This window comes from Nematolebias whitei, chromosome 2, assembly GCF_014905685.2.
Source record: "Nematolebias whitei isolate Nwh7 chromosome 2, NemWhi1, whole genome shotgun sequence".
NCBI lineage: Eukaryota > Metazoa > Chordata > Actinopteri > Cyprinodontiformes > Rivulidae > Nematolebias > Nematolebias whitei.
This window is the reverse complement of record NC_056499.1, coordinates 14,936,180-14,961,428: the sequence shown is the minus strand read 5'-3', so window position 1 is coordinate 14,961,428 and position 25,249 is coordinate 14,936,180. Positions and strand designations below refer to the sequence as shown.

Here is a 25,249-nt window from a genome sequence, read left to right as displayed (position 1 = left end):
CAGCCATCGTCATGTTGGGGTGACTCTCAGCTACTACCACACCAAGCATCTGTAAAACATCTGTGTTTGGTCCAGTAGCTGTGGTGGCCATCTTGACATGAACATCCAATGATTATGGTGTTTTGATGAAGTGGTTTATGATCGTCCACCTGTCGGGGCTGCAAGTGATGAATCTAAAAGTTTAGTTTTTGAGTTGAGTCGTGTGGGCGGAGCCTTTTTTATTCTGTTTGAATCAAGTCCGGAATGGTTCTGCTGTTAAAAGAAACTTTTGTTTCCTTTATTCCTGCTCAGAACTGGTTCCTGAGGTTGCTTCAGTGTGTGTAAAAACATAACCTCTGTGGGTTCTGGGTCCCAGCAGACTGAACTGGGTGAAGACCTGAACAGGTGTGTCCGCAGGTGAACACCTGGTTTCAGTTCTGCTCGTTGCCATGGAGACCTTCCTATGAACTCTGAAAAGATTTGCCAACGACTGCGAAGCCAGAACCCGACCAGTCCGACAGGACCTAAAGTGTGAAGCTGCTGTAGCTCACGAGCCTGAAGGGTCCGAACGACAAGAACTGAAACTGGTCTTTGATCATATCAGTTTTGTTACGTCAATAATATGAATAAAAGGAAACAAAATAATTTACTTTCTCCATTTCGTTTTTACTGAATCAGTGATTAAACCAGAAAAGTTTTCTCTTCGACTTCCTGCTTGCACAAATTCAAGTTCAAACTTTAATTTGAAGACACACCAACGTCTTAACCATCTCCAGAATTTTAAGACTTATTGGACTCAACTGACGGGAATCACGAGACTGACGGAGTGCAGATTAAAAGTGGGAGGAGTTACGAACTTGATGTTGGCCTAACTGGAACATCAAACGTGACCCGTCGTGTCCAGGATCAAGTTCCGGTGCTCTGCAGCTGGATGGTAAACAATTTCTCCGTTGGTCTCTTGAAGGAAATCTCTAAAATATAATCCAAAAGAACGTTTTGCAACAGCAGCTGGAAATCCTGAAATCTTAATCTGGTCTGAGGTTTCCTCTTTCAGATGATGTCAAGAAATCCTCAGAATCTAAAATACGATTCAGAACAATTTGTCTGGAACTGCTCCTGACCTCAGGATGATCTGGGGATCCACATGAAGCTGAATTGAGTTCATTTTCTCTCCAAGCCTGATTTGACAGGATGGGTCAGTAATATAGTTCATTCAGCTTTGGTCTGAGGTGGCCTGGTTCAGACTGGGTTCCTACAGGTGGCTACAGGATCAAGTCCCCACAAACCAGGACATGATCCAGTCCCATGAACCAACAGGTTCCAGTCCCCACTAACCAAGATAGGATCCAGTCTCCACAAACCAGGACAGGATTCAGTCCCCATGTGGGCCAGGGACCAGGTCCAGTCAGTGGTGGTCTGAAACGACAGTTTGTGTTGAGAAATCCAAAGAATCAGAACCAGAACTGTTATTTATTTAGAGAACATGCTTTAATACAAAATATATTTAAAAAAAAAAAGACAGTTTCAGAACAACCTGAAATATTCTTTAATGTTCCTTCAGAACCCATTGGGTTTAAATACGGGCCCTGACGGGTTCCGTCAGGAACAGGAAGTTCTTTAAAGGAGGAGATAAAAAACATCATATGAACAAAAAACTTTGTTCAAAGTCTGTAAAGTTCTTTAAAGAGAACAATGCACATCAGCTAGAACCCAATAGAACCTGTCAAGTTCTGCAGTCCTGCAGGGCTGCAGGACGGAGCCATGTGGAACCGCTCATGTTCTGTACGACCCATCTACAGCTGCAGAGGTTCCGTTGGTGCAGATCCTTAGCCAGAACAAGGAGATGTGAAGAGTCCATTTGAATGGTTTTGACTTCAGAAGGACCCGTTTTGTCGTTATTTATTGCTCTGTAGTCTGTACAGAACTTTGGTTCTGTCTCGTAGGTAAAACTGGATCAAAATTCTTTGGTTTGTTACAGATGTTCCTCGTCTCATTCAATAGTTTTCTCTGTTCAAAATCATAAATGTGAAGTTTTTAAACTGCAACGAGCTGAACTTCCAGGCAAATCACTTCCTCCCCTCTTTTCTGAGGGCTGATAGACCAACAAAGACCTTGATAGACCAACAAAGACTCTGATAGACCAAAGAAGACCCTGTTAGACCAAAAAAGACCCTGATAGACCAAAGAAGACCCTGTTAGACCAACAAAGACCCTGATACGCCAACAAAGACCCTGATAGACCAACGAAGCCTCTGGTAGACCAACAAAGACCCTGACAAATTAACAAAGTCCCTGATAGACCAACAGAGACCCTGATAGACAACAAAGACCCTGATACGCCAACAAAGACCCTGATAGACCAACGAAGCCTCTGGTAGACCAACAAAGACCCTGATAAATTAACAAAGTCCCTGATAGACCAACAAAGACTGATAGACCAACAGAGACCGTGTTAGAACAACTAAGACCCTGATAGACCACAAGTCTTCTCTGACAGGTTCTGGTCTTCTCTTCAACTCAGAACCAAACGGACTCCGGCATCTGATGAAACTGGTTGGTTTGGAGGCGACTGAAGAAACCTCAGTTTCCTTCCAGAATAACTTAAACGTTTTTAAAATAAAGTTTAGATCACCTGCTGTGAAGATCAATGTTTAAATACAGCAGCAATTCTTTCCCTCCTGGGTGACGACCTCCTCACCTGATCTTTAAGGCTGAGCCCCCACACCCTATGAAGGAAGATCATCTCAGTGGCCTCCCACTCAGCTGAGAACCACCCCAGGGCACGCTAAAGGTCACTGCTCGAAGACACCCAACAGAATCACATGATCCACATAAAGCAGAGCCAAGACCCAGAGGTTCCCAAACCAGACCCACGACTGCACCTTAAGATCCTGTCCATGAAGGCCACAAACAGGACCAGACACAAAGGATAGTCTTTGATGAGTCCAACCTGCTTTCTGGGTGGAGTTTGCATGTTCTCTCCGTGCATGCGTGGGTTTTCTCCGGGTACTCCGGTTTCCTCCCACAGACCAAAAACATGCATGTTAGACTGATTGGTAACTCTAAATTGTCCCTAGGTGTGAGTGAGAGAGTGAATGTTTGTTTGTCTCGTTTGTCTCTATGTGGCCCTGTGATGGACTTGCGACCCGTCCAGGGTGTACCCCGCCCCTCGCACAGTGATTGCTGGACATGGGCACCAGCGACCCCCGTGACCCAAAATGGAATAAGCGGGCAAAGAAAATGGATGGATGGATGGAGTCCAACCTGCACCAAGAACGAGCTTGACTTTGTGCAGAGGATGTGGACACAGCTCCTGGTTTGGTTCTACAGGGACCAGATAGACCTTAAGGCCCCCTGGCACTCCATACTCAGGAATAAACTGTCCAACATACTGCATGTCCAAAGTATCCAAATTCAAAGACTTCCCTCCAAACAATTTGTTTTAGAATTTATTAATACGACGAAGGTTTATGATGAGATTCTACCTGCCTGAATGTCAGGAAGTCCTGATCCAGTAAAAAGACTCGGACAGTTTGGACCAACAACTCAAAACAACAGTTTTAATCACCCAACAAGTTTCTGTCCCGTTTCAACCAGATCCTGACCAACGACCCACCTGCAGGTGAAACTAAGTGGATCCAAGTCCTATTTAAAGTCCGATCTTAGAAACCTCAGAAAGAACGGATCCTCCAGACTCTGACAAGAATCAAAGAATTAACTGTGTTTGACCACTTTCTTCAAACCAACTACGATAAAAACATTTGTTTGTTTGTTAGAGGTGAAGTCCACGGCAGAGATTTGTTAACCTCAGCAAGGAGGGGAGGGAGAGGGATTTGCCTGTGAGTTCAGCTCTGTTAAGAGGTCAGAAAGTTTCAGAACTTCATGGACTCCAGATGAACAACATTCAAGTCGTTAAAGCATCTTTTAGTTCTTGTCTGCAGAGGTTCTGGTCCCTCCTGTGTCCTGTGGGGTTCAGGTCTCGGTGGGGGGTTAAAGGTTCGCTCTGGTGCTACATCAGTCTGGACCCCCTTCAGTTCTCTTCCTGCTACCTTCTATTTCTCATGCTGACCTCCAAGCAGCCGAGCTTCTCATAGGAGTGGAAGAAGACCTCCAGCTCACAGCAGCCCCAGGACCTCCAGACCACCAGGGTCCACTCCGAGTCCTTCCTCTGGAAACCACAAACAACCGTGTCCTTTGCCACCAGCGCCGCCGCCGCCAGAGTCCTGACAGCACGAGATGAGAGAAAGGAGATAAGCTAAAGACAGAACCGTCAGCTAAAGACAAAATTGTCAACTAAAAATACAGATCAGCTAAAGACAGAACCATCAGCTGAAGATAAAACCCTCAGCAAAGACAGAATACTCAGCTTAATACAAAATCCTCAGCTAAAGACAGAAACATCAGCTATAGACAGAACCCTAAGCTGAAGACAAAATTGATAACTAAAGACAGGACTGTCAGCTAAAGATAGAACCATGAGCTAAAGACAGAACCCTCAGCTAAAGAAAGAACCATCAGTTACAAAACCGTCAGCTAAAAATAGAACTGTCAGCTAAAGACAAAATTATCAGCTAAATACATCATCTTCACCTAAAAACAAAACCCTCAGCTAAAAACTGAACAGAACCCTCAACTAAAGACAAAACCCTCACCTTAAGACAGAACTGTCAGCTAAAGTCAGAACCATCAGCTAAAGACAGAACCATCAGCTAAAGACAGAACCATCAGCTAAAGACAGAACCATCAGCTAAAGACAGAACCATCAGCTAAAGGTAGAACTGTCAGCTAAAGACTGAATTGTCAGCTAAATACAACACCTTCAGCTAAAAACAAAACCTTCAGCTAAAAACAGAAAAATCAGCTAAAGACAGAACCCTCAACCAAAGGTAAAACCCTCACCTTAAGACAGAACTGTCAGCTAAAGACAGAACCATCAGCTAAAGACAAAATCGTCAGCTAAAAACACAACTGTCAGGTGAAGTCAGAACTGTAAGCTCATTACAGAACCCTCAACTAAAAACCAAACCCTCAGCTAACGACAGAACTATCAGCTAAAAACAAAACCCTCAGCTAAAGACAGAACTGCATGGATTAAAGTTCTCAGTCTTTGGGTAACCTCTAGCTGTAGAAATGTTTTCAGTCAAAAGATTTTTTTCTGCTTTAATCTATCAAGCTGTGAACTAAAGACAGAACCGTTAGATGTGATAGTAGCTGAGAGTCATCCTGAACGTTACATCTCGCATGTTATTTACAGAGTTGAACAAAAACATCTATGATTTATTGTTGTTGTCTTTGTAGTTTGTGTTTTTTATGATTGCTGTAAAACCAAATTGTTTTTTGAGGGACATTAAATCTGAACTCACCCCAGAGAAGACAATCCAGGTGGACGAAGGACAGCGACCACACATCCCTTCAGCTGATTACCGTCCGGAGACTGCATCTCAACAATCACCACGTCCCCTCTACGCCTACAACACACACACGCACGTACGCACACGCACACACACACATAGAGAAACACACAAAGAGGCAAACACACAGAGACACAGTGACACACAATGAGAGAGACAGAAAGACACACAGATACACACACACACACACACACACAGAGACACAAACAAAGAGAGACATTAAATATGGATCGTTTGTATGTTTTTAGTGTTTGAAGCTCAGTTTTTCTCGTCTCTACGTCTTTTATTTCATAAAACAACTCAAACTCCTTCAGTTTGTTGCTTGTTGCGTTATAGAGTCAAGTTTTCCATCAGACTGGGTGTGTGGACAGGTGGACAGACGTGTGGACAGACGTGTGGACATTGTCCACCTGCAGCGCACTGCAGTTTCAGCTGTTAACCAATTAACCATGGCTTTTAGTTTGTCACCTTCATGCAGATTAAAAACCCTTAAGACTCCACGAGGACCACAGCTTTCTGTTAGCAAAACATCCTACGACTCAGATAAAACATAAAGAAACAGAGAAATGGCCCCTTTGATGCCCATGGAATGGGAAAAAACAATCCTGTTTGGATCTACAGATCAGAGTCTGAAACTTCCTTTTTACTCTGTGTTTCTGTCTGTCTGTCTGAAAAAGAGTACTGTCAGACATAGGTGTGTGGTTACCATGGTGATCCTGATGATCTGCTGGAAGCTGACAACAGTTTTTTGATTTAGGTTTGTTTTACTCCTCTTCTACAGATTATACATTAAAACGTTGTCCATTTTGTCAGAGTTTTACGAAATAAAGGTCACTTGTTTCTAAATAAGAGTCTGGCTCTGTCACAGATAATATTATGAAAACAGGAAGTCCTGAATTCCTGTTGGGCTTCAGAGAACAAAGTTTCAGGTGACATCAGACCCTTATTTCTTCTGCTACCAACTACTCAGATTACATGAAATCTTAAAGGGTTGTCCTGGTCTCAGAACTGGATTTAAATATTGTTATTTTAATGAAACATTTCTGCTGTACCTGGGTATCCACAGAGTCCCCTTCACCGGCAGCAGAGTGAAGGCCTGCAGTAGCTGAGATGTTGAGGACGTTCTGGTCTCTGCAGGTCCAGGATCAGTGTTGTTGGATAGCTGCTGGTCTTGGTCCCCGCCTGACTCATCAGGTTCTGTATTCTGCAGCACACAGCTGCTACTGTTGGACAAAGTGCAGTCTGTGGGGTTCAGAGAGTCCAGGTCTGATGGTTCCACTGAAGATTTAGACCCTACGGAGCAGTAGTCCGTCAACGAGTCCTGGTGCTGGATGATCTGAGTCCCTGCCTCCTGGCTGTGGATCACAGTCACCTCTCTGTTGGTCTGTTCCAGCTTCCCAGTCTGGTACAAGGATTTGGGTTCATCAGCCGTCACCGTGGCAACTCCTACAGGACGATGCACGGTAAAGACGTCACGTAAGGGACTGCTATCCCCGCAGCTGAAAGCAGAACAAGATCTTAGGAAACTGCACCCAGAAATCCAGTTGATTTAAACTGGAATTATTTTCTGATCCTCAACTAAAACTCTAAGGCTCTGGCTCCTCAAACTCCTGCCATCGCTGGCCACTCTCATTGCCCCTACCCTGGTGCAGCAACCTAGGAGATGCAAGGGTGCCAATGACTGCGTTGCTCACCTGGCGACTGTACTGGGACCCCATCCCCCACCCATTCCACACACATATGTCTATGTCTATTTATGTTGCATTTTTTATGTGTTTTTTTTTTTTTTTTTTTGCAGCCTCATGCTGTGTCCTGCAGGACACAATGCAAGATCATTTTTTTGCCCCCATCTTTCCTTGTGTCCCCCTTTTTCTAATCTAACAAAAAAGGAGCGTCTCTCAGAGGCTGCGCCTCAGTCACCCCGTCTACCCAAGTCTGTGTCTGTTTGTTTGTGGTTCTTCAGATGGGCTGTGCTGAAATGTAATTTTGTTGTGCTCTATGCAATGACAATAAAGCTGATTCCGATTTTGATTCTAAAACAAGAAAATCAGATTTAACAGTTTAAAAATAAAACAGGACAGAAACAAGAAGCTTGACGCCTCAGTACGTGTCCACCATGAAACTTTTGATTACTGGATCATGCAATTAGCATGTAGATAGGGTGTAGCCAGTAGCATTTATCAATCAACCTTTATTTATACAGGTAAATCCCATTGAGCCTCGAGGACTCATTTACAAGAGAGACCTGAACCTGATTTAGACAGTAGCATGTAGCAAGTAGCATGTTGCATGTAGACATTAGCACATACCATGTAGCCAGTATCATGTAGCCAGTAATGCGTAGCATGTAAACAATAGCCTGTAGCAAACAGCATTTCTGTTGCATGTTTGTATTTCTTTGATAGAACATGAGGGGGCGGTTTTCAAAGAATCCACAGATGCAGACAGAACTTTTAACAGATCGTGAAAATATTTAACCTCAAAACTACCGGACAAACTACCATGGAAGTACAGGAAAGACTTAATTCCTTAAAATTGCAGCAAATCTCAAATTACCTAGAATAGCAAACTAAGACACACGTGGTGCTCTTCCTGTTTTTGTTTGTTTCTTTGGGTTTGTTTATTTATCACACAATGTATTTGTTGTGTTTTTTTCCCCCCAATGTTATTCTATACAAATTTTTATTTTATTTTATGTAGAATAAAAATGGGCAGTGTTATCAAACAGAAACCATGTAATAAAGATACTGTCAAAATAATAAACCCAACTTTTTTATCTCTTTTCACAACTAATAAATTGTTTACTCAGTCGGTGTCTAAAAGTTCTCATCTGCTGAGGCTGCCAGTTATTGAGAGGACCAGTGTATTTTTAAAGATGAAATTCTCTCTACAGTGACGTGTTTGTTTTCAACCACACATCATGACGGTACCTCTGCTGTGCTGAACAGTTCAGCTGGACTTACCAGTACGTGGCACAGAGCTCGTATGAGGCAGCGTGGTACAACAGCAGGGTATTGGTGTGGTCATCCAGGGTCCAGACCGCCTCCTCCCCCCACAGACTGAAGCTGGTGGCCATGCTGATTATGGAGGAAGGTGGTTTGTACAAGTCCAGCCTTCGAATGGCCTGAAGGTTCAGAGAGTCGATAACCAGGAGACCAGGACCGTTGGAGAACCATAACTGCTCAAAATGTAGTCAGGAACCAGAACACAGGGAGGTTTTAGTGTCAAACCATGAAGTCTCTTTAAACAAACATGCCAGGAAGGATCTGCTCACCTGAGAGCCACTGCTGACCAGAGACATGGTCTTGACTGGACAGGGTCTCTGCCTGGGATCAGAATCCTTCAGTCCAAACACGGTTTTATTCAGTGTATGTGAACACAGGTAGGTCTCTCCATCCAGAGGAAGGTCGTCCACCAAGGTGTAAACAGCCAGCAGACCATCAGACATCCCAGCAAACACTCGGGCCAGGCCCTGCAGGGGTGAGGAACATAGTTTGACCTTCATGTTCTGCTCCAAGAGGCTTTAAGTGTCAAGTTCACACGTAGCAGAACAATGCTTCAGAAGGATCTGAAGACATCTCAGTGGACTTCTATGGGGAAAACCTTTGTGAATAAATGTGTTTGTTGGGCTGGGAGCTGACCTTCTCTTGGGCTGGAACATGGAACAGGCAGGTGATGACGGCCGGACAGGACAAATGTCTCTGGGGTTGATTCAGTGGACACATGTCCTTCAGACTGTAGAGGAACATCTCCTGTTCCTTTCACACAAACCAATTTTTCATTCAAAACAAGAATTATGCATCCTTAATGACACTTAAAAAAAGGATTTGTAAATTAAACAACCACAGTTGGGTCGTTGTGTGGAACACAGTAAACATGTCCAACCTTGAAACTACAATTTTTAGGGAAAAAGTCAGGTAGTTCTGAATCTGATGGTAGCAACAAGACTCCTCTCTACTTCTAACATCAGTCCGTAAAAGTCCAGGACCTGAGGGAACCAGCTGTTTGAGGTTTTGGAGGACCTGAGGCCAGTTGTTGGAGGTTTTGGAAGAGCTGAGGAGACCAGTTGTTTGAAGTTTTAGAGGACTTGAGGAGACCAATTGTTGGAGGATTTGGGGGAGCTGAGGAGACCAGTTGTCGGAAGTTTTGGAGGACCAGAGGAGACCAGTTGTTGGGAGAATTTAGAGGACCGGAGGAGACTAGTTGCTGGAGGTTTTGGAGAACCTGAGGAGACCAGTTGTTGGAGGTTTTGGAGGACCAGAGACCAGTTGTTGGAGGTTTTGGAGGACCGGAGACCAGTTGTTGGAGGTTTTCGAGGACTGGAGGAGCCCAGTTATTAAAGGTTTTAGAGGACCTGAGGAGACCAGTTGTTGGGAGAATTTAGAGGACCGAAGGAGACCAGTTGTTGAAGGTTTTAGAGAACCTGAGGATACCAGTTGGTGGAGGTTTTGGAGGACCTGAGGAGACCAGTTGTTGGAGGTTTTGGAGGACCTGAGGAGACCAGTTGTTGAAGGTTTTGGAGGACCTGAGTAGACCAGTTGTTAAAGGTTTTGGAGGACCTGAGGAGACCAGTTGTTAAAGGTTTTGGAGGACCTGAGGAGACCAGTTGTTGGAGGTTTTGGAGAACCTGAGGAGACCAGTTGTTGGAGGTTTTGGAGGACCTGAGGAGACCAGTTGTTGGAGGTTTTAGAGGACCTGAGTAGACCAGTTGTTAAAGGTTTTGGAGGACCTGAGGAGACCAGTTGTTAAAGGTTTTGGATAACCTGAGGAGACCAGTTGTTAAAGGTTTTGGAGGACCTGAGGAGACCAGTTGTTGGAGGTTTTGGAGAACCTGAGGAGACCAGTTGTTGGAGGTTTTGGAGGACCTGAGGAGACCAGTTGTTGGAGGTTTTAGAGGACCTGAGTAGACCAGTTGTTAAAGGTTTTGGAGGACCTGAGGAGACCAGTTGTTGGAGGTTTTAGAGGACCTGAGGAGACCAGTTGTTAAAAGTTTTAGAGGACCTGAGGAGACCAGTTGGTGGAGGTTTTGGAGGACCTGAGGAGACCAGTTGTTAAATGGTTTAAAGGACCGGAGGAGACCAGTTGTTGGAGGTTTTGGAGGACCTGAGGAGACCAGTTGGTGGAGATTTTGGAGGGAACATTGTCTCATTCTCCCGAGCTCAGAGATTTCTGTAGATTCTTCTAATCTGTTGATCAGATTATGAACTGGAGATGTTGGAGATTCAAGTCTTTTATTTAGGAACTTTATTCTGAAATTCATTCAGGAGATTTATTCTGAAATTGTTCCTCTAGTTTTAGACAGAATGCTGAACCTGTTCCCATCTTTACGTCTATCAGTCTTTATTTCTCTCCAGTCTGACCTGCTGATAATTCACCTCATCAGTGACTAAATGTTCCTCCTGGTTCTGATCCAGACCTCTGACTGTTGCAACCTTTAGTTGCTCCTGAACAACTTTTTACAGACGAGTTACTGCAATCAGATTCAAATAATTTTCTCTAAAAATGGCATTTCTTAGTTTCAACATTTGAGGTGTTTACTGAGTTCTGTTGTGAATCAAATATGGGTTTATAAGACCTGATAATCATTGCATTTTGTTTTTAATTACATTTGACACAACAACTTAATGCTTCTGATATTGGAGTTTATTTGTGTGTGGTTGTGTTATGTTTATAACTAATTAATGTAATTGATATAATACCTCAGTGGCGATCCACAGAGTGTTACCAATCTTAATCTGGCAGCTGATGCGGCTGCCGGGACACAACATCCTCTTCACCTCCACCTGACCCTTCTCCACATTCACAACACTGTAGTTCCTGTGAAACACACAACAATACAAATAAAACAGAACACTGAAATGTAAAGTTTGTGTTTATCACTTGGACTGTCAGGATTAATTGATGTTCTGACAAAAAAAAAAAAACAAAAAAAAAGTCTGTCTCCAGCCAGACAGACACCAGCTCCATGATGAGAAAAGGAGAAGTGGGTGAAGAGGTCGAGGGAGGGAGGGGGTCCATCATGTGAAATAGGTCTTACAATTCAGTTCCAGAATGAACTGGGTTCTTTTCAGCTGAGTCAGAACCAACCTGTCCTCATTGTCTCCTTGCCAGAACACGGCGCTGTGGCCCTGCAGCGGGGACAGGAAGAGCTGGGACTGGTTCTCACAGGACAACAGATACCTGAGGCAGGGGAAGCTGGGCTCCTGCATCCACCTCACACACTGCATGGCTAATGGCCTCTGTACACGCACGCATGCATGCACGCACGCAAACACACACACACACACACACAATGTGAACAAACTCTGGAATAAAGAGGTAAAATCGCAGCAGAAATATTCAGGAAATACAGTAGTCCCTCGCTACTTCGTGATTCGTTTTCTGCGGTTTTTCAAAATAAGATTGGACATGACACAATTGGCTGATTGAAGGATGAGCCAAGGATTGTTTATTTAAAATAAATTATTTTAAATAATTTTGCACCTGTGTGCAGCCCATAAGTGCAGGAGAAATCTCCCTCCTGCAGCTGATCAGCTGATCTTCTCTGTCACGCACACATTTTTCCTGCTGCATTGGCTTTGTGAAGGGTTAACCCATTGCTGTCCAGATGCATGATTGACTTTTGTCTTCTAACTTAAAATTCAAAGTGTCATATCGTAAAATCGTCATGATCACAAAACATAAGTGCTAAAAGTTATTTTTAATTATTTTAGAACTTCTATGTTCAGTTGTTTCAGTGTAATTGATCAAGAAGTACATTTCTGTTTCATGCTGCAGAGCTGCATGAAGGGTTAACCCTTTGATGTCCGGCTGCACTTCTCTTCTCTACAATTTAAATTGAAATACTGTAATATTTCAAATAAACAATTCATGCTGCATGGCTTGTTTATTTGAAATGTTACAGTATTTCAATTTAAATTGTTTATTTAAGGAGGGAGATTGAGAGTTGCAGGTGATGAGTGATTGCAGCCTGGCACATGTCATGACAAAGTTTACTGAACTTGAATTGAACTTGAACTTTTGTATCCCCACTTCACAGTTTTTCACTTATCGTGGGTGAGCATGGGCCCAAACACCCGCGATAAACAAGGGACTACTGTATACGACTTTATAAAGAGTACTCAGAGTACTGAGAGTACTCAGAGTACTGAGAGTTATGATCAGGACAGAGTCCCACCATCTGGTAAGATCAACCCTGACCACCAGAACCTGCAAACATCCACAGCTGTGGATCAGGTGGACCAACATGGTCTGCAGACAAAAGGCTCCCTGCCTCAGAGAACACAAAGAGACCTTCTCACCTTCTCTGGCTTGGTGTCCCAGCACTCAGTCATTAACGTGTGCAGGCTGTAGAACTGGACCTGTTCTGGACTGCCCAGGATGGGCCGTATGCCTTTGATGAGCTTCTTTGCTGTCTGAAGCTGGTGGTTTCCCAGAGCCGGCCTTCGCCCGGTCAGCAGCTCGTAAATCACCATGCCGTAGGAGAACATGTCCACCTTCAGGAGGACAGGACAGGAAGATGAGACTCAGATCAACTGCAGGACTTCAAGTCAAAAGGTTTGTCCTCCAGAGTGAGACAACTGAAGCAGCTCATGAGACAGGAAGTAAAACTAAATCCATTGTTCTGTTAGAGAGCTGGTTTGACTTTGATTCAGCTGCGGTTCTGTCTCAGTCTCTGTCCTCTAAAGCTCTTTGTCCTGGCTGTTGAAATGGGATAAACTGCTACGGTCAGTTTGGATTATTTGGACCAGTTTGATTTCTATCTGAGCTTTCTTTAATCCTGCAGTAAGTTTCCAGAGGACTTGATGACCATCTGTTTGGTTAAATGTAAATTACCATCAGTCAGGCTGTGGGTGTTGTCTAAACCAGCAGCCTCATCCGACCTCCCTGTTCTCTATAGAACGTTTAGAGAATGACAGCTGTTCTCAGGACGAGTACCTTCTCATCGTACACGATGCCAGGCCGGACCTCAGGAGCCTGGTACCCTGGGGTCCCCTCAACTCCCAGAGCCCCTTCGTGGAAAGAGTGTCGAGAAATCCCGTAGTCCGACAGTTTGATGTTGACCGGGTCCAGGACCTGGAACAGGAACAGGAGCAGGATGAGCATGAGCAGAAACAGGAGCAGGAGCAGGAAGAGGAGCAGGAACAGGAGTAGAAGCATGAAGAGCAGGAACAGGAACAAGAGGAGCAGGAGCAGGAAGGTTTCATGAGCGAGCCGTTCAGTTCTTTCCTCTGACATCCTCTCACCGTTTCGTACCTGGTGCTTGGTGTATTGTACCAACTTATTTTAGGAGCTGAAAGTCTGATTGAAACACAACTGCACTTTAAAATATTCTGTGTCTGCAGAACCCAACCTGCAAACATCCTGAAGTCCTAAAATAAAAACAATATTAATATTAAGATTAGTAATAATGATCTGCTGGTGATGTGGGCAGAGGAAAACTGCTGCACAGCTACCATTAATATTTGACTTCAGAATGAAACAAAGACTGGCAGCTGGAGTTTTAATGCCAGATTCTTCTTGCGTTTTAATTTGTGGAACGGCTCCGGGATCTCTGTCAGAGAACGGCACCAGTCAGACACAACATGAGACTCAGACCTCACAGAAACGCAGAGTTTCAGACTAAACCTTCAGGTGAACTTCCTGCCCACGATCCTCCCGGTCATCATCAGACGATGTTACAAAACAAAGATGAAGAGTTCAAACCTTTGAGGTACTCTGACATCATGGTTTCATCCGTGCTCGGCCTCCTTCAACAACCAACTCACTGAGTTTGCAGTAAAAAGCTCAGATTTGTCAGCAACAAATGGAAACAGTGTATAAGAAATGTATAAAATAAGAAAAAACTAACTTTAACAAATGAGATCAGTTCTAGCTCTAATTTCTGAGAATCTTTAAAGGATGAAACCAGAATGCTTTAAGGACACAGACATGCAGAGACCAGACCAGAATGTTTTAAGGACACAGACATGCAGAGACCAGACCAGGATGCTTTAAGGACACAGACCTGCAGAGACCAGACCAGGATGTTGTCAGACTTGAGGTCACAGAAGATGATGTTCTTCCTGTGGAGGTATGCCAAGCCCACAGCCATCTGATAGGACATCTTAAAGGTCAGCATGTGGCCGAGAGGCATATAGCTGCAGCCTGGAAACAAGAGCACGCTCTCAGATCTCACCGGAGCTGGATTCAAGTCAAACACCAGATACATCCACGCACCTTTGTCCCTCTGCTTCTCCTCCAGGACTGTGTTGAGGCTTCCCAGAGGAGCCAGCTGCAGAGCGAAGCACAGAGGGTGGATGCTGATGCCCAGCAGAGATACGACGCAGGGATGGTGCAGTGAGTGCAGCATGCTGGCCTCCTGACGAAACTCCGAGAAGCTCCGGCACGCATTGGAACACTGCAGGTGCTTCACCATGGTGTCTGAGACACAGGAAAAAAACCTGTTTCACACAACGAGCTACCACTTCCTGTCTCCTTGTAGAAGCATACCTCAGACTAAGTTCTCTCATACAACTATTTTTCTGATGTTTTAAAACAGGCAGACTTTTAATATTCTTTGCAGTTCTGTGCACTGACACACACATTACCTTTCACCTTGTACTGGACAATATCACAGAAAGACATTATATGAGATTATCAGCTTTAAGATGTCCCACCAAAGATTTAGGCATCAAAACAGCTCTTCTGATAATTCTCAAGTGTTTTCCTTATCCTTCTAATTCATTAAGGTGTCACAGTCTGAGAATTAGCAGAGTTCCTTGTTCAAGCAGTTTACGACTCGGTACTCAAGAGAGAGTTTACCTCTCACGATCATAAAATGCTGAAATGTTGATCCAGGTGCATCTTCCCTCAAACAAATTCCTCTTGTGATAATAAACTTTATGACTCATTGACTTCATTGGGACTCTTTCCTCAGGATAAAATGATGTTTTTAGTATTCTACCTTGTTTTATATGGCACCTTGATTTATCGTTTTAGAACACCACTTTTATTTTAATTGCATTTTTACTGTAGTTTATTGTCTGTACTTTATATGTTTTCTGTCTAAAACAGGTCTGTCTTGTAAATGAGTCTTCAGGACTCAGTGAGACTAACATGTATAAATAAAGGTTGAATGAAAAAAAACAGACTGTTCAATAGTGTCCCAAGGTGGAACCATCAGAACTGCAATATACTTATGGTTGTTGTCTCTGGCTGGCAAATATTTTAACTATGTCTGTGATACAAGGTGAGGTCAATTCACCTCACAAGACCCACAGAACATGTGGAGGGGCACAGAAGTCCCCAGGTCGACGTCCGCAGAAGACTCGACGATCACGGACACTTCGACGACCACGGACGCTTCGACGACCACGGATGGTCTCACAGCCTCCAAAGCAGCTCCTGAGGTGGTCTCCATATCCACGGAGGTCTCAAGATCTGCAGAAGTCCCCAGGTTGACGTCAGCAGAAGAGTCAACAGCCTTGTTGGCCATTGACAACTCAACGCCCCCTGCTGCAGCCCCAGAGACGGCTACGCCCCCTGCTGCAGCCCCAGAGACGGCTACGCCACTTGCTGCAGCCCCAGAGACGGCTACGCCCCCTGCTGCAGCTCCCGAGACGGCTACGCCCCCTGCTGCAGCTCCAGAGATGGCTACGCCCTCTCCTGCATTTTCACTGGATTCGGTAACTGCTGCAGTTTCCCTGGGTTTGACAACACCTGTAGAAGCCATGGTTCCTTCATTCCTCTTCCTACGTGCCGAATGGTCATTGTTCCTTAGGGTGTCCATCAGCAACCCACAGGACCTGTCGCCCTATGTTGAACGGCCTCCCGGCCACACACCAGAACTGCTGCTTTGTGCTGGACGGCCTCCAGGCCGCCCACCAGAACCGCATCCACATTATGGATGAGTTCCCAGGCGTCCCTGGGAGAGATGGTTCCGCACTAGACAGTCCTCAGACCACCTAACCACCCCGTTTTAGTGTTTTTGCCCTTTTGTGTTCAATTCTCAGGTCCACTTTGTCGGTTTATGTTTTGTTTTTGTTTTTTGTTTTTTTCTCTCTCCTAGTGTGTTCCTCTACTGCCCTCCATCCTGGTAGTTACCCCCTCCTCCCACCCAAATTTTTTGGGGTGAGTTCTTGGAGACGTCAGGTGACGTCCTTGGGGGGAGGTACTGTAGGGTTTGTGTTTTTCTTAGGTCTGGCCCCCTCTTCTGTTGTGTCTTAGTACTGTTCTCCTGTCTCCTCTTCATGTGTTCTTCCTGCTCCCACCTGTCATCGTTCCCAGTTGATTGTCATTGTCCTCATTAGTGTGTGTATTTAAGTCTGTGTTCCTCACTCCTTGTTGGTCGGTCATTGTCTCTTCATGCCAACCTTGCTCCCTGTGTTTCCCAGGATCACCTGTAAATGTGAGTTTTGCTGCCACGTCAGCACATTTATTTAATAAATTATATTGATGTTTGACTTTTGGAGTATTCAGTGTCCTGCCTTCAACCTTGGGTTCGACCTTTAAAACACTATTTATGACACTTCCTAGTTCAGTTTTAAATTTCAGTCCAGGAAATTTTAGATGGTTTCAAGAAAGTAACAATGAAGTCAATGAATAACAGTGTAAAGAAACCATGAAGTAGTCAGACCCCCTCTGGCAGTTTGGAGCCACAGAGATCAGCTGCCATTAGTGCTCCTCCAGCAGACCCCGAGCAGCCAAGCCCCCAGTCTGGTTGGGTGATGGTCTAGACTGGAGTGAGCGTAGTGCTAAGACTAAGCCCCCAGTTCACCACCGACCTGTTCACGTTTCAAACAGGTTTCCCTCGCTCAGCAGCACACCTGCTACGAAGCAGACCCATAGTCTGAAACCTGGCACTGGGGACTCAAGGGACCTCAGTCAAATGCATTCTGGGGGCCAGAATGGGACATTGAATCTTACCTGAAACTGTTGACTAAAGCTCCCTGCATCCTCCAGCTGAAGCGGTGAAATTGGTTCTCGTTATGTGACAAAAATCACGTCATTTTGTTCTCAGAGTAGTTCCGCCCCTTCTCGACACAAGGCCCGGGAAGAATTTCTTCTCCCAGGTGGGCACTCCAAATATTGTGTGATTGGTCAGAAGTTTGTGGGTGTGCCCATCAGTGTGCTCAGACATTCAGCTGTACGACTTCAAACACTAAACTAGTCAAATGTCCAAAACCTCTTGAATGGAGATCGTGCACACATATAGCATGGAGTCTGTCTGCTGAAAAGTGTGGCGCTTTCTTCATGACAGATTTGAGGCCAAACGGTGGCTGCAGGGACGGAGTGGAGACTCTGACAGGAAGAAACCTGCGATGACGTATACTGAAGGGGCGGGGCTTCCCAGGAGCTGAGCTCTGCGCCGTGTCTCGTGGATGATGATGAAAGATGTAAAAACGAACGTCCCGTGACCATGAACAGAATGTTCAGGTTCGAATGGAGTATTCTGGGTCCTTCAGGTTGAGGTTAAGTGCTACCTGATGGTACCGGCTGTCGGGAGACTAAATATTTCACACTCAGACAGAGCTGAGCGTTCAGAATCTGGTGCTTTTTGTCTCGACAGAAACTTACATAAATCATGATGTTTTTCCACTCTAAATAAAATCAGTAGGTTTCATTTAGATGTTTGCAAACTGCCACAGCACAAAATGTTCAGTCAGCAGCTTAGTTCGAGGTGCACACCTCCCTTTGGGAGGAATTTGAAAATTATAGAAAAACAATCACTTTTGTCACTTTTCTTCACTAGGATCATTGCAAAGTCCTTGACAGTACAGTTGTCCCTCATTTATCACAGGGGATCTGTACCCTGAAGTCCCGCAATAAGTGAAAAACTGCGAAGTAGGAATAGTAGTACAAGTAGTAAGTAGTAGTTTATTTTAGTATATATATATATATATATATACACACACACTATATATATATATATATATATATATATATATATATATATATATATATATATATACACACACACTATATATATATATATATATATATACACACACTATATATATACACACACACTATATATATATATATATATATACACACACTATATATATATACACACACTATATATATATATATATATATATATATATATATATACAGTATAAGGCGTTTTAAACCCTTCCTACACTCTTGCAGTATTCTAAACAATGTTTCTAAACTCTAAACGCTCTAAAAGAGCACAGAATGTCATGATTTCAGCTCTCTACATTTGGATGCACTCTCGGCCACGCCCACTTCTCTGCTCTGCACGGAGATCAGCTAATCCGCTGATCAGCTCTATGAGGAAGTTTCTTCCACAGCTGTGGGCTGCACACAGATATTAATCATTTAAAATAATTTATTTTAAATAAAAAAGCCATGCCGATCGTGCGGCTCATCCATCAATCAACCATTGTGTGTCATGTCCAATCTTACTTTGAAAAACCACGATAGAGCGAGTCCGTACAAAACGAACCGAGAAGTAGCGAGGGACTACTGCAATATGTCTTTTAAAACATTGTAAGATTAATGACAGGACGTGAAATGTAATCTGATTACGCCAGCATACCTGAATGTGCTAACCAACATACTTCCTGCACTCCGACCAGCTCGTCTTTCCCCCCACACAACATGCACAGGGCCAGCAAATCAAGATAGACTCAGTGACGACATGAGAATCGCTTTAAACAAAAAGAAGAATCAAGTCCAGTTCTACCTGTGGTACTGGTGATGCTGAGCTGCCGCAGTTTCTTAAAGTGGAAGTGTTTGACAGCGACGGGCTGCTGGTTGTATCGAGCTCTGTAGATGACGGTCCCACTGCCGCCCTGACCCAGAACATTCTGCTCGTCTTCACAGAACTCCAGCTGGGCTTTGTCTAAAAACAGTCTGAGAGACAGCAGAGACACGTCATTAACCTGTCCACACAATAAACCGCACATTTATATGTCTATAAAGATCAATTTCTATTCTTCTATTTGATTTCTATTCCTTAAAATATCTTTCCAAGGAGTCATGTTAAAAAAAAAAAAAAAAAAAAAAAATTCTTCTTTTTTTATTCACACGAACAAACAGAAACTGTTTTCATTTAAAACTCAATCAGTTTGAAGCCTTGTGCACACAGGATGTGCACGTTACTTTAAAACCTATAATTGGGTGTGTGCAGTGCACGGCAGCAGAGCTGAGCGCTATTTGCTGTCATGCACTGTCACCATGTACTTTTAACTAGAGGCAGGACTGGAACCTTGAATTTGAAGCCACAGAGGACTAGCGCCTCCTGGTGGCCAGTTCCTGTACAGGTATTAAGCCCCGCCCTCCAATGGAAATAAACAGGACTTTATGCTTAAAACATAAAAATACACTTCAAATCAGCTTTTTTTTCAGTTGTGGATTCCCATAGTTCTTAGCTTTCTGTGGTTTGTTCAAATTTGGAATAGAAACATGTAAATTTATTATTTATTTAAGTGGACGGCACGGCAGATCAGTAGAACTGTTGCCTCACTGTGAGAAGTTTGCCGGATCAAATCCCAGCCGGGGAACTTTCTTGGTGCAGTTTGCATGTTCTCCTCGTGCATGCGTAGTTCTCTGGGTACTCTGGTTTCCTCCCACAGACCAAAAACATGCATGAATGGGATGGATAGTTACTTAAGACTTTAAAAAAAGTCTTACTAAATGTCTTTACTAATGTATGTGAATGTTTTTGTACAGTGCTCTGAGACAACTTCTGTTGTGACTTTGAGCTATAGAAATAAACTGAATTGACTTGAATTATATTGATGGCTGCTGACATAGGATAATAATGATAAAGATGGTATATAATAAAATTGTGAAGTTTTATTGTTGTAGTACATTAGTAACTACAGCACTCGTGTGTAATGTGTAAACTATAAAAAGCCAGTAAATATCTGGTAAATATTCGGTAAATTAATTTAAAGAGTTTACCGTGCAGGGAAGTCGGTCATAAAGAGTTCTGGGACCAGTTCTTGCAGGGGAACTGGTTGATCCATGTGCTGAGGACAGACGATACAATCTTTTTCCACAGCAGCCAGCACGCAGTCCTCCATGCTGAAGTAATGAACACTAGCTCCGCCTCCCCGTTGGCCATCTTGTATCTCGATGACCTCGTGGGGCGGTGCAGCCTCCTGCTGAACCCGAGAGGTGCAGAGAGAACAGGGGACGTACTGCTCAATGAGAAGACTGCCGTCGCTCTCTGTGGCCGTCAGAGCTGAGCAAAGATCAAAACCGTCAGAGCTTAGAAAGATCCTGAAGCGCTTTGGTTTGAGTTGAAGACCTGAGGTCCAGTTTGGTCCACAGACAGAGGAACTGACCTGGAAACCACTGCTCGATCAAAGCGTTCACGTGATCTGTGATGAAAGCCACAGCAGAGAAGTCTCTTGTGTCCGACTGACAGATGATCTTTATTCCTCCGCTCTTCGTCTTCTTCCAGTTGACGTCTGAAGATTCCACACTGCAGACACACAGCAGAAGCTCACGTCTTCTTCTATTAAAGGATTCTTCACACAGATGCTGGTTCTGCAGGTACATTTATTCATGTTCTGGGCTCCTTTCCAGCAGACGGACCAGAACCCTGTCCTGATGGACACAAACACTAAATCATGCTTTTTATGGTTTTATGGCACATTTTCCTTCAGCTATAAAAATAGTGAACCTAGTTTCTAGGAGTTTATTCTGGTTCTGATCCATCTGATGGAACCTGTCTCTGACCTGAGGTAACCACCATCAAAGGTGACCAGAAGTCCTTCCTTCCAGTAGATGGTTTGGCTGCGTCGGACCCTGAAAGTACTGCATCGGTTCTTCTTCTCGCCTCCAGCGAAGCTGTAGATCACAGAGTGCCTCTGCTGCTGACTCCAAGGGGTCCTTTTGGACACATTGAAGAACTGCACCAACGCTGAGAGTTAGAAATAATCCTCTGAGCTGAGGAACAAAGAGAAGTGGACAACACCCTACCTGCAGGTCCATCTCGGTGAGGCTGATGAGCATCCTGGCGATGAAGCGCTGCCAGAATCCTGCAGGAACGAAGCTCATCTTGAAGAGACGTTGAAGGGTGTTGACGGTGCGCTGGTGGATGTTATGAAGGTCCAAGGCTGGCTTCGGAGGCAGAAGGTGTGGCAGCAGGTAACTACGGAAACACAAAAGGGGGGAAAAAAGAAACAACCATTACTAGACAATTTCAAACTACTTTTTAAATTTTAACAAGTACAGCAAAATGATCTTGTTAGCAAAATATTTTAAATGCACTAAATTTCTGGAGATCATCTGAAGACCCTCAGTCTGGTGTTTTTATGAGTCACAGTTCAGTCCCAACTCTCCAGAACCATTTGGTCTACAGAGGAATTCCTGACAAGAGCCCAAACCATCAGCCCTCCACCACCGTGCTGACAGCCGGGTGGAGCTGTGTGCTGCACTGTATTCTGGGTAAACATATGTCCTTTGGTCTGGTTCTGTCCCAGAAGTCTTGTGGCTGTTCCTGAACCTCAGCTTCTGTAGGAGCAGCAGGAAAGGAACTGTTTTTCCCTTCCAGATTGAAGGTTTTGTTTAACAAATAATAACTCTCCTGTTAAAGAAAAATTTTTTTTTATTAGGCCCTGAAACCCTGGACCTGATGGAGGCGGACTTTTGCTGGGTCTGGATGATGACTGAGGAGGAGTCCCTCCTCTGTAAGGGTCAGTCTCTCCAGGTAACAGCCAGGTGTGCAAACGGATCTGTTCGAACTCGGTTCTGTACCTGTTGTTGGCCGCAGGCAGAGCAATCTCAAACTTTGCCAGGAACTGGAAGTACTGTTCCTCTGTCTGTTGGGTGAATCCGGTTTCTGCTAATAGCATCTGTTCAACAGACATGAAGAACATCAGTGGAACCATTCAGAGTCCACAGCAGGCAACGTTCAGATGGCTCCATCTGACCCTGAGGTCCTCGGCCTGGATCAGTCCGTTCCTGACGAAAGGACAGGACGACTTAAGTTGAATGAGCAGCTCCAGACAGTCGGACAGCCACACAGGACACAGGAAGTAGAGCGTGCACAAGCCATGGCTGGTGTCAGGGAAGTGCAGCAGACTTCCTGTTTCTATCAAGAAACTGATGGCTGCAAGGAGACAAACAAGAGAGAAGTGATTCAAGCTTCACAGTTAGGGACAAAACATGAAAACTGGTCTCTGAAAAAAATGAATCTCAGCAAAATATCTCCTGAAGCACAAAGTGGATTTAAATGAAACACCCAGAATGCGAAGAATGGATCAACTGTTGGAGACGGTGCAATCCAAGATGGCTGCCACAGCCAACTGACCATAAAAACCCATAGAACAACAACCTGGTCAGTTTTACACATATGTGGGGTGGTAGTAGCAAAAAGTAATCTCCAACACAAACGCTGAGAACTACCAGGTCACGCCTCACATTTTCTATTTTAAATTTTCTAATTTATTTTAAAATCAAAGAGGTTTGAAATGTCCATAGAGAAATGTCCATAGAGCTGTTATAACATCCAAACAGAATTCTGAACTGGCCTCAGTACCAGTCTGCAGGTCTTCATAATCTCTGATGTCACTTCCTGGGTCCTGCTCGATGATGCTGTCCAATTGGGTCTCAGTCAGAAACTGGACCTGTCTCTCATCATGTCGTCTCTTCTTTTCTGCCGTCACTGCATCCTGAAGATCAAAATAGCTCCTGGGGATCTGGAAATCAAAGAGGTATTTCAGGAACAGGTTTGTAGTCCGGTCGGAACACGATGCAGGATTTCAAAAGACTTTTAGATGAACTCTGACTCGTTTTAGTCCTTGTTGAGTAGAAACCAGCAGAGAAGCTGGAGATGCTGCAGGATAAGACGTTGAATCTGTGACTCACCAGTCGGCCCAGCAGTCTATTCCCACACGCTGAACCACTGTCCTTCATGGAGAGACAGACCTGGTAGATCAGAGTCTTCAGTCCATCAAATCCCTCCAAGGTTTTACACGACACCTCACTGATACAAACACAAGAGACAGTCTGTAAACCTGCCGTCCAACAGAGACAACAGTCTGTAAACCTGCTGTCAAAATGAGACCAGAGACAGTATGTAAACCAACCATCCAACAGACACGAGAGACAGTCTGTAAACCTGCTGTCCAAATGAGACGAGACAGTCTGCTAAACTGCTGTCAAAATTAGTTGAGAGACCATCTGTAAACCTGCCGACCAACAGAGACAAGAGGCATCCTGTAAACCTGCCATCCAAATGAGATGAGACAGTCTGCTTAACTGCTGTCAAAATTAGACGAGAGACAATCTGTAAACCTGCCGACCAACAGAGACAAGAGACAGTCTGTAAATCTACTGTCCAAATGGGACAAGAGACAGTCTGTAAACCTGCTATCCAAATGGGACAAGAACCAGTCTGTAAACCTGCTATCCAAATGGGACAAGAGACAGTCTGTAAACCTGCTATCCAAATTAGATGAGAGAAGTCTGTAAACCTGATGTCCAAATGGGACAAGAGACAGTCTGTAAACTTGCTGTCCAAATGGGACAAGAGACAGTACGTAAACCTGCTGTCCAACAGAGACCAGAGACAGTCTGTAAACCTGCTGTCCAAATGGGACAAGAGACAGTCTGTAAACCTGCTGTTAATACCACTCTTTTTTTACTTTGAACATTTGACCTTGACCTTGGTGCAGGGGTGTTGAAAAGTGTCAGTGGTGCGCCATCTGGTTATGATGCATATGTGTATGTGGTAAATTATCTTGAGCAGATCAGATGTTATGGGCAGAACAAAGTAAAGTTACAGATGTACCAAGAGTGTACCCAGTGTTTCCCCTACCAAAATTCAAGCAAGGCACCCCACCCACCAAATCCCCCACCCTCCACGCAGCTCTGCCACTTCTGGACAGGCAGCGGAGATTATAGCAGCTCAGATCAGTCTAAAATATAAAAGTAGCACTCCACTACAGCCCCCCCCCCCCCCCACACACACACACACACACACAAAAGTTAAGATGTAAGTGAAGTCATAAAGGTTTATTGAGAACTTAAATCTGTCTGACAGGAGCCTGAATACTAAATGTTTCTACCAATCCCTCTGGTAGAGCACCGTCTGACAGAAAACCAGAAGTCTCCTTACTGCAGGTGTTTGTACGTGATGTCGGGGTAACCTTTGGCTCGGGCTCCTGATGGGGATCGACACAGAGCCAGAACATAAGCTCTCAGCGTCGCCAGCCTCTCGGTTCGAAACTTGGTGTCTATCAGATCCAAATGTGTTCCCACAACCACCACTGCAGAGTTTGGTGCCCGGGCCTGCACACGACAACCAGAATACATTTATTCAAAAGATAACTACTTTCATTAAAGAGAGCTAATCAAATATACATAATAACTAACACACATTTATTAAAGTGAACTAATGTGAAACAGGAAAGGACGACTGATTGAGCTAATCTTTAGATACAGCAGAAGAAAGACAACATATTTATTATTTTAAGAGCTTTTATTTTGGAACCAGGCAGTCTATGATCTCGTCAGATTCTCACATTAAAATTATTTAAACATATTTAACAAGCCTCAGAAGAACCTGGACAGTTAAAAGTAGATAAAAGAGCGTCCTGGTTTTAAGAAATTGAGCAGAGGGCAGCAGGAGGCTGCTGTAGCTTCATCTTCCTGCTTGGTCATTGGTTAACTCTATTCCAACATGGCCGATCAGCTGATTGGTCTATTTCTAACAAATATTCATTGAGTTCATAGAAAACAGCCTGAGGTGTAACTAATTCACCTTCGGACTAAAACACAGTTCATGAAACATCAAACCTAATTCCTGACATGTTCATGATGAACATGTGATCCAGGTCTTAGTCTTAACAAATCATTTGTAGGAAAACTAATTAAGGCCATAAAGTCTCCCC

At 44.2% G+C, this 25,249-nt stretch overlaps 1 protein-coding gene across 1 annotated transcript in view; it reads right to left on the bottom strand.

Moving 5' to 3' along the window:
* Nucleotides 1-4,024: 4,024 nt before the first annotated feature.
* Nucleotides 4,025-25,249, bottom strand: part of lrrk1 (leucine-rich repeat kinase 1) — a 39,277-nt gene continuing 18,052 nt past the window's right edge. The window contains exons 16-37 of the mRNA XM_037697228.1: nt 24,475-24,647; nt 23,223-23,340; nt 22,894-23,053; nt 22,286-22,464; nt 22,110-22,207; nt 21,333-21,504; nt 21,090-21,262; nt 20,693-20,832; nt 20,307-20,589; nt 19,084-19,253; nt 14,610-14,813; nt 14,398-14,537; nt 13,329-13,466; nt 12,692-12,886; nt 11,478-11,629; nt 11,090-11,207; nt 9,032-9,148; nt 8,665-8,862; nt 8,354-8,568; nt 6,443-6,889; nt 5,343-5,447; nt 4,025-4,202 (exon numbers count right to left, since the gene is read on the bottom strand). Coding sequence (XP_037553156.1) covers nt 4,025-4,202; nt 5,343-5,447; nt 6,443-6,889; nt 8,354-8,568; nt 8,665-8,862; nt 9,032-9,148; nt 11,090-11,207; nt 11,478-11,629; nt 12,692-12,886; nt 13,329-13,466; nt 14,398-14,537; nt 14,610-14,813; nt 19,084-19,253; nt 20,307-20,589; nt 20,693-20,832; nt 21,090-21,262; nt 21,333-21,504; nt 22,110-22,207; nt 22,286-22,464; nt 22,894-23,053; nt 23,223-23,340; nt 24,475-24,647 — 3,873 coding nt within the window. The remainder of the gene's footprint in view (nt 4,203-5,342; nt 5,448-6,442; nt 6,890-8,353; nt 8,569-8,664; nt 8,863-9,031; nt 9,149-11,089; nt 11,208-11,477; nt 11,630-12,691; nt 12,887-13,328; nt 13,467-14,397; nt 14,538-14,609; nt 14,814-19,083; nt 19,254-20,306; nt 20,590-20,692; nt 20,833-21,089; nt 21,263-21,332; nt 21,505-22,109; nt 22,208-22,285; nt 22,465-22,893; nt 23,054-23,222; nt 23,341-24,474; nt 24,648-25,249) is intronic.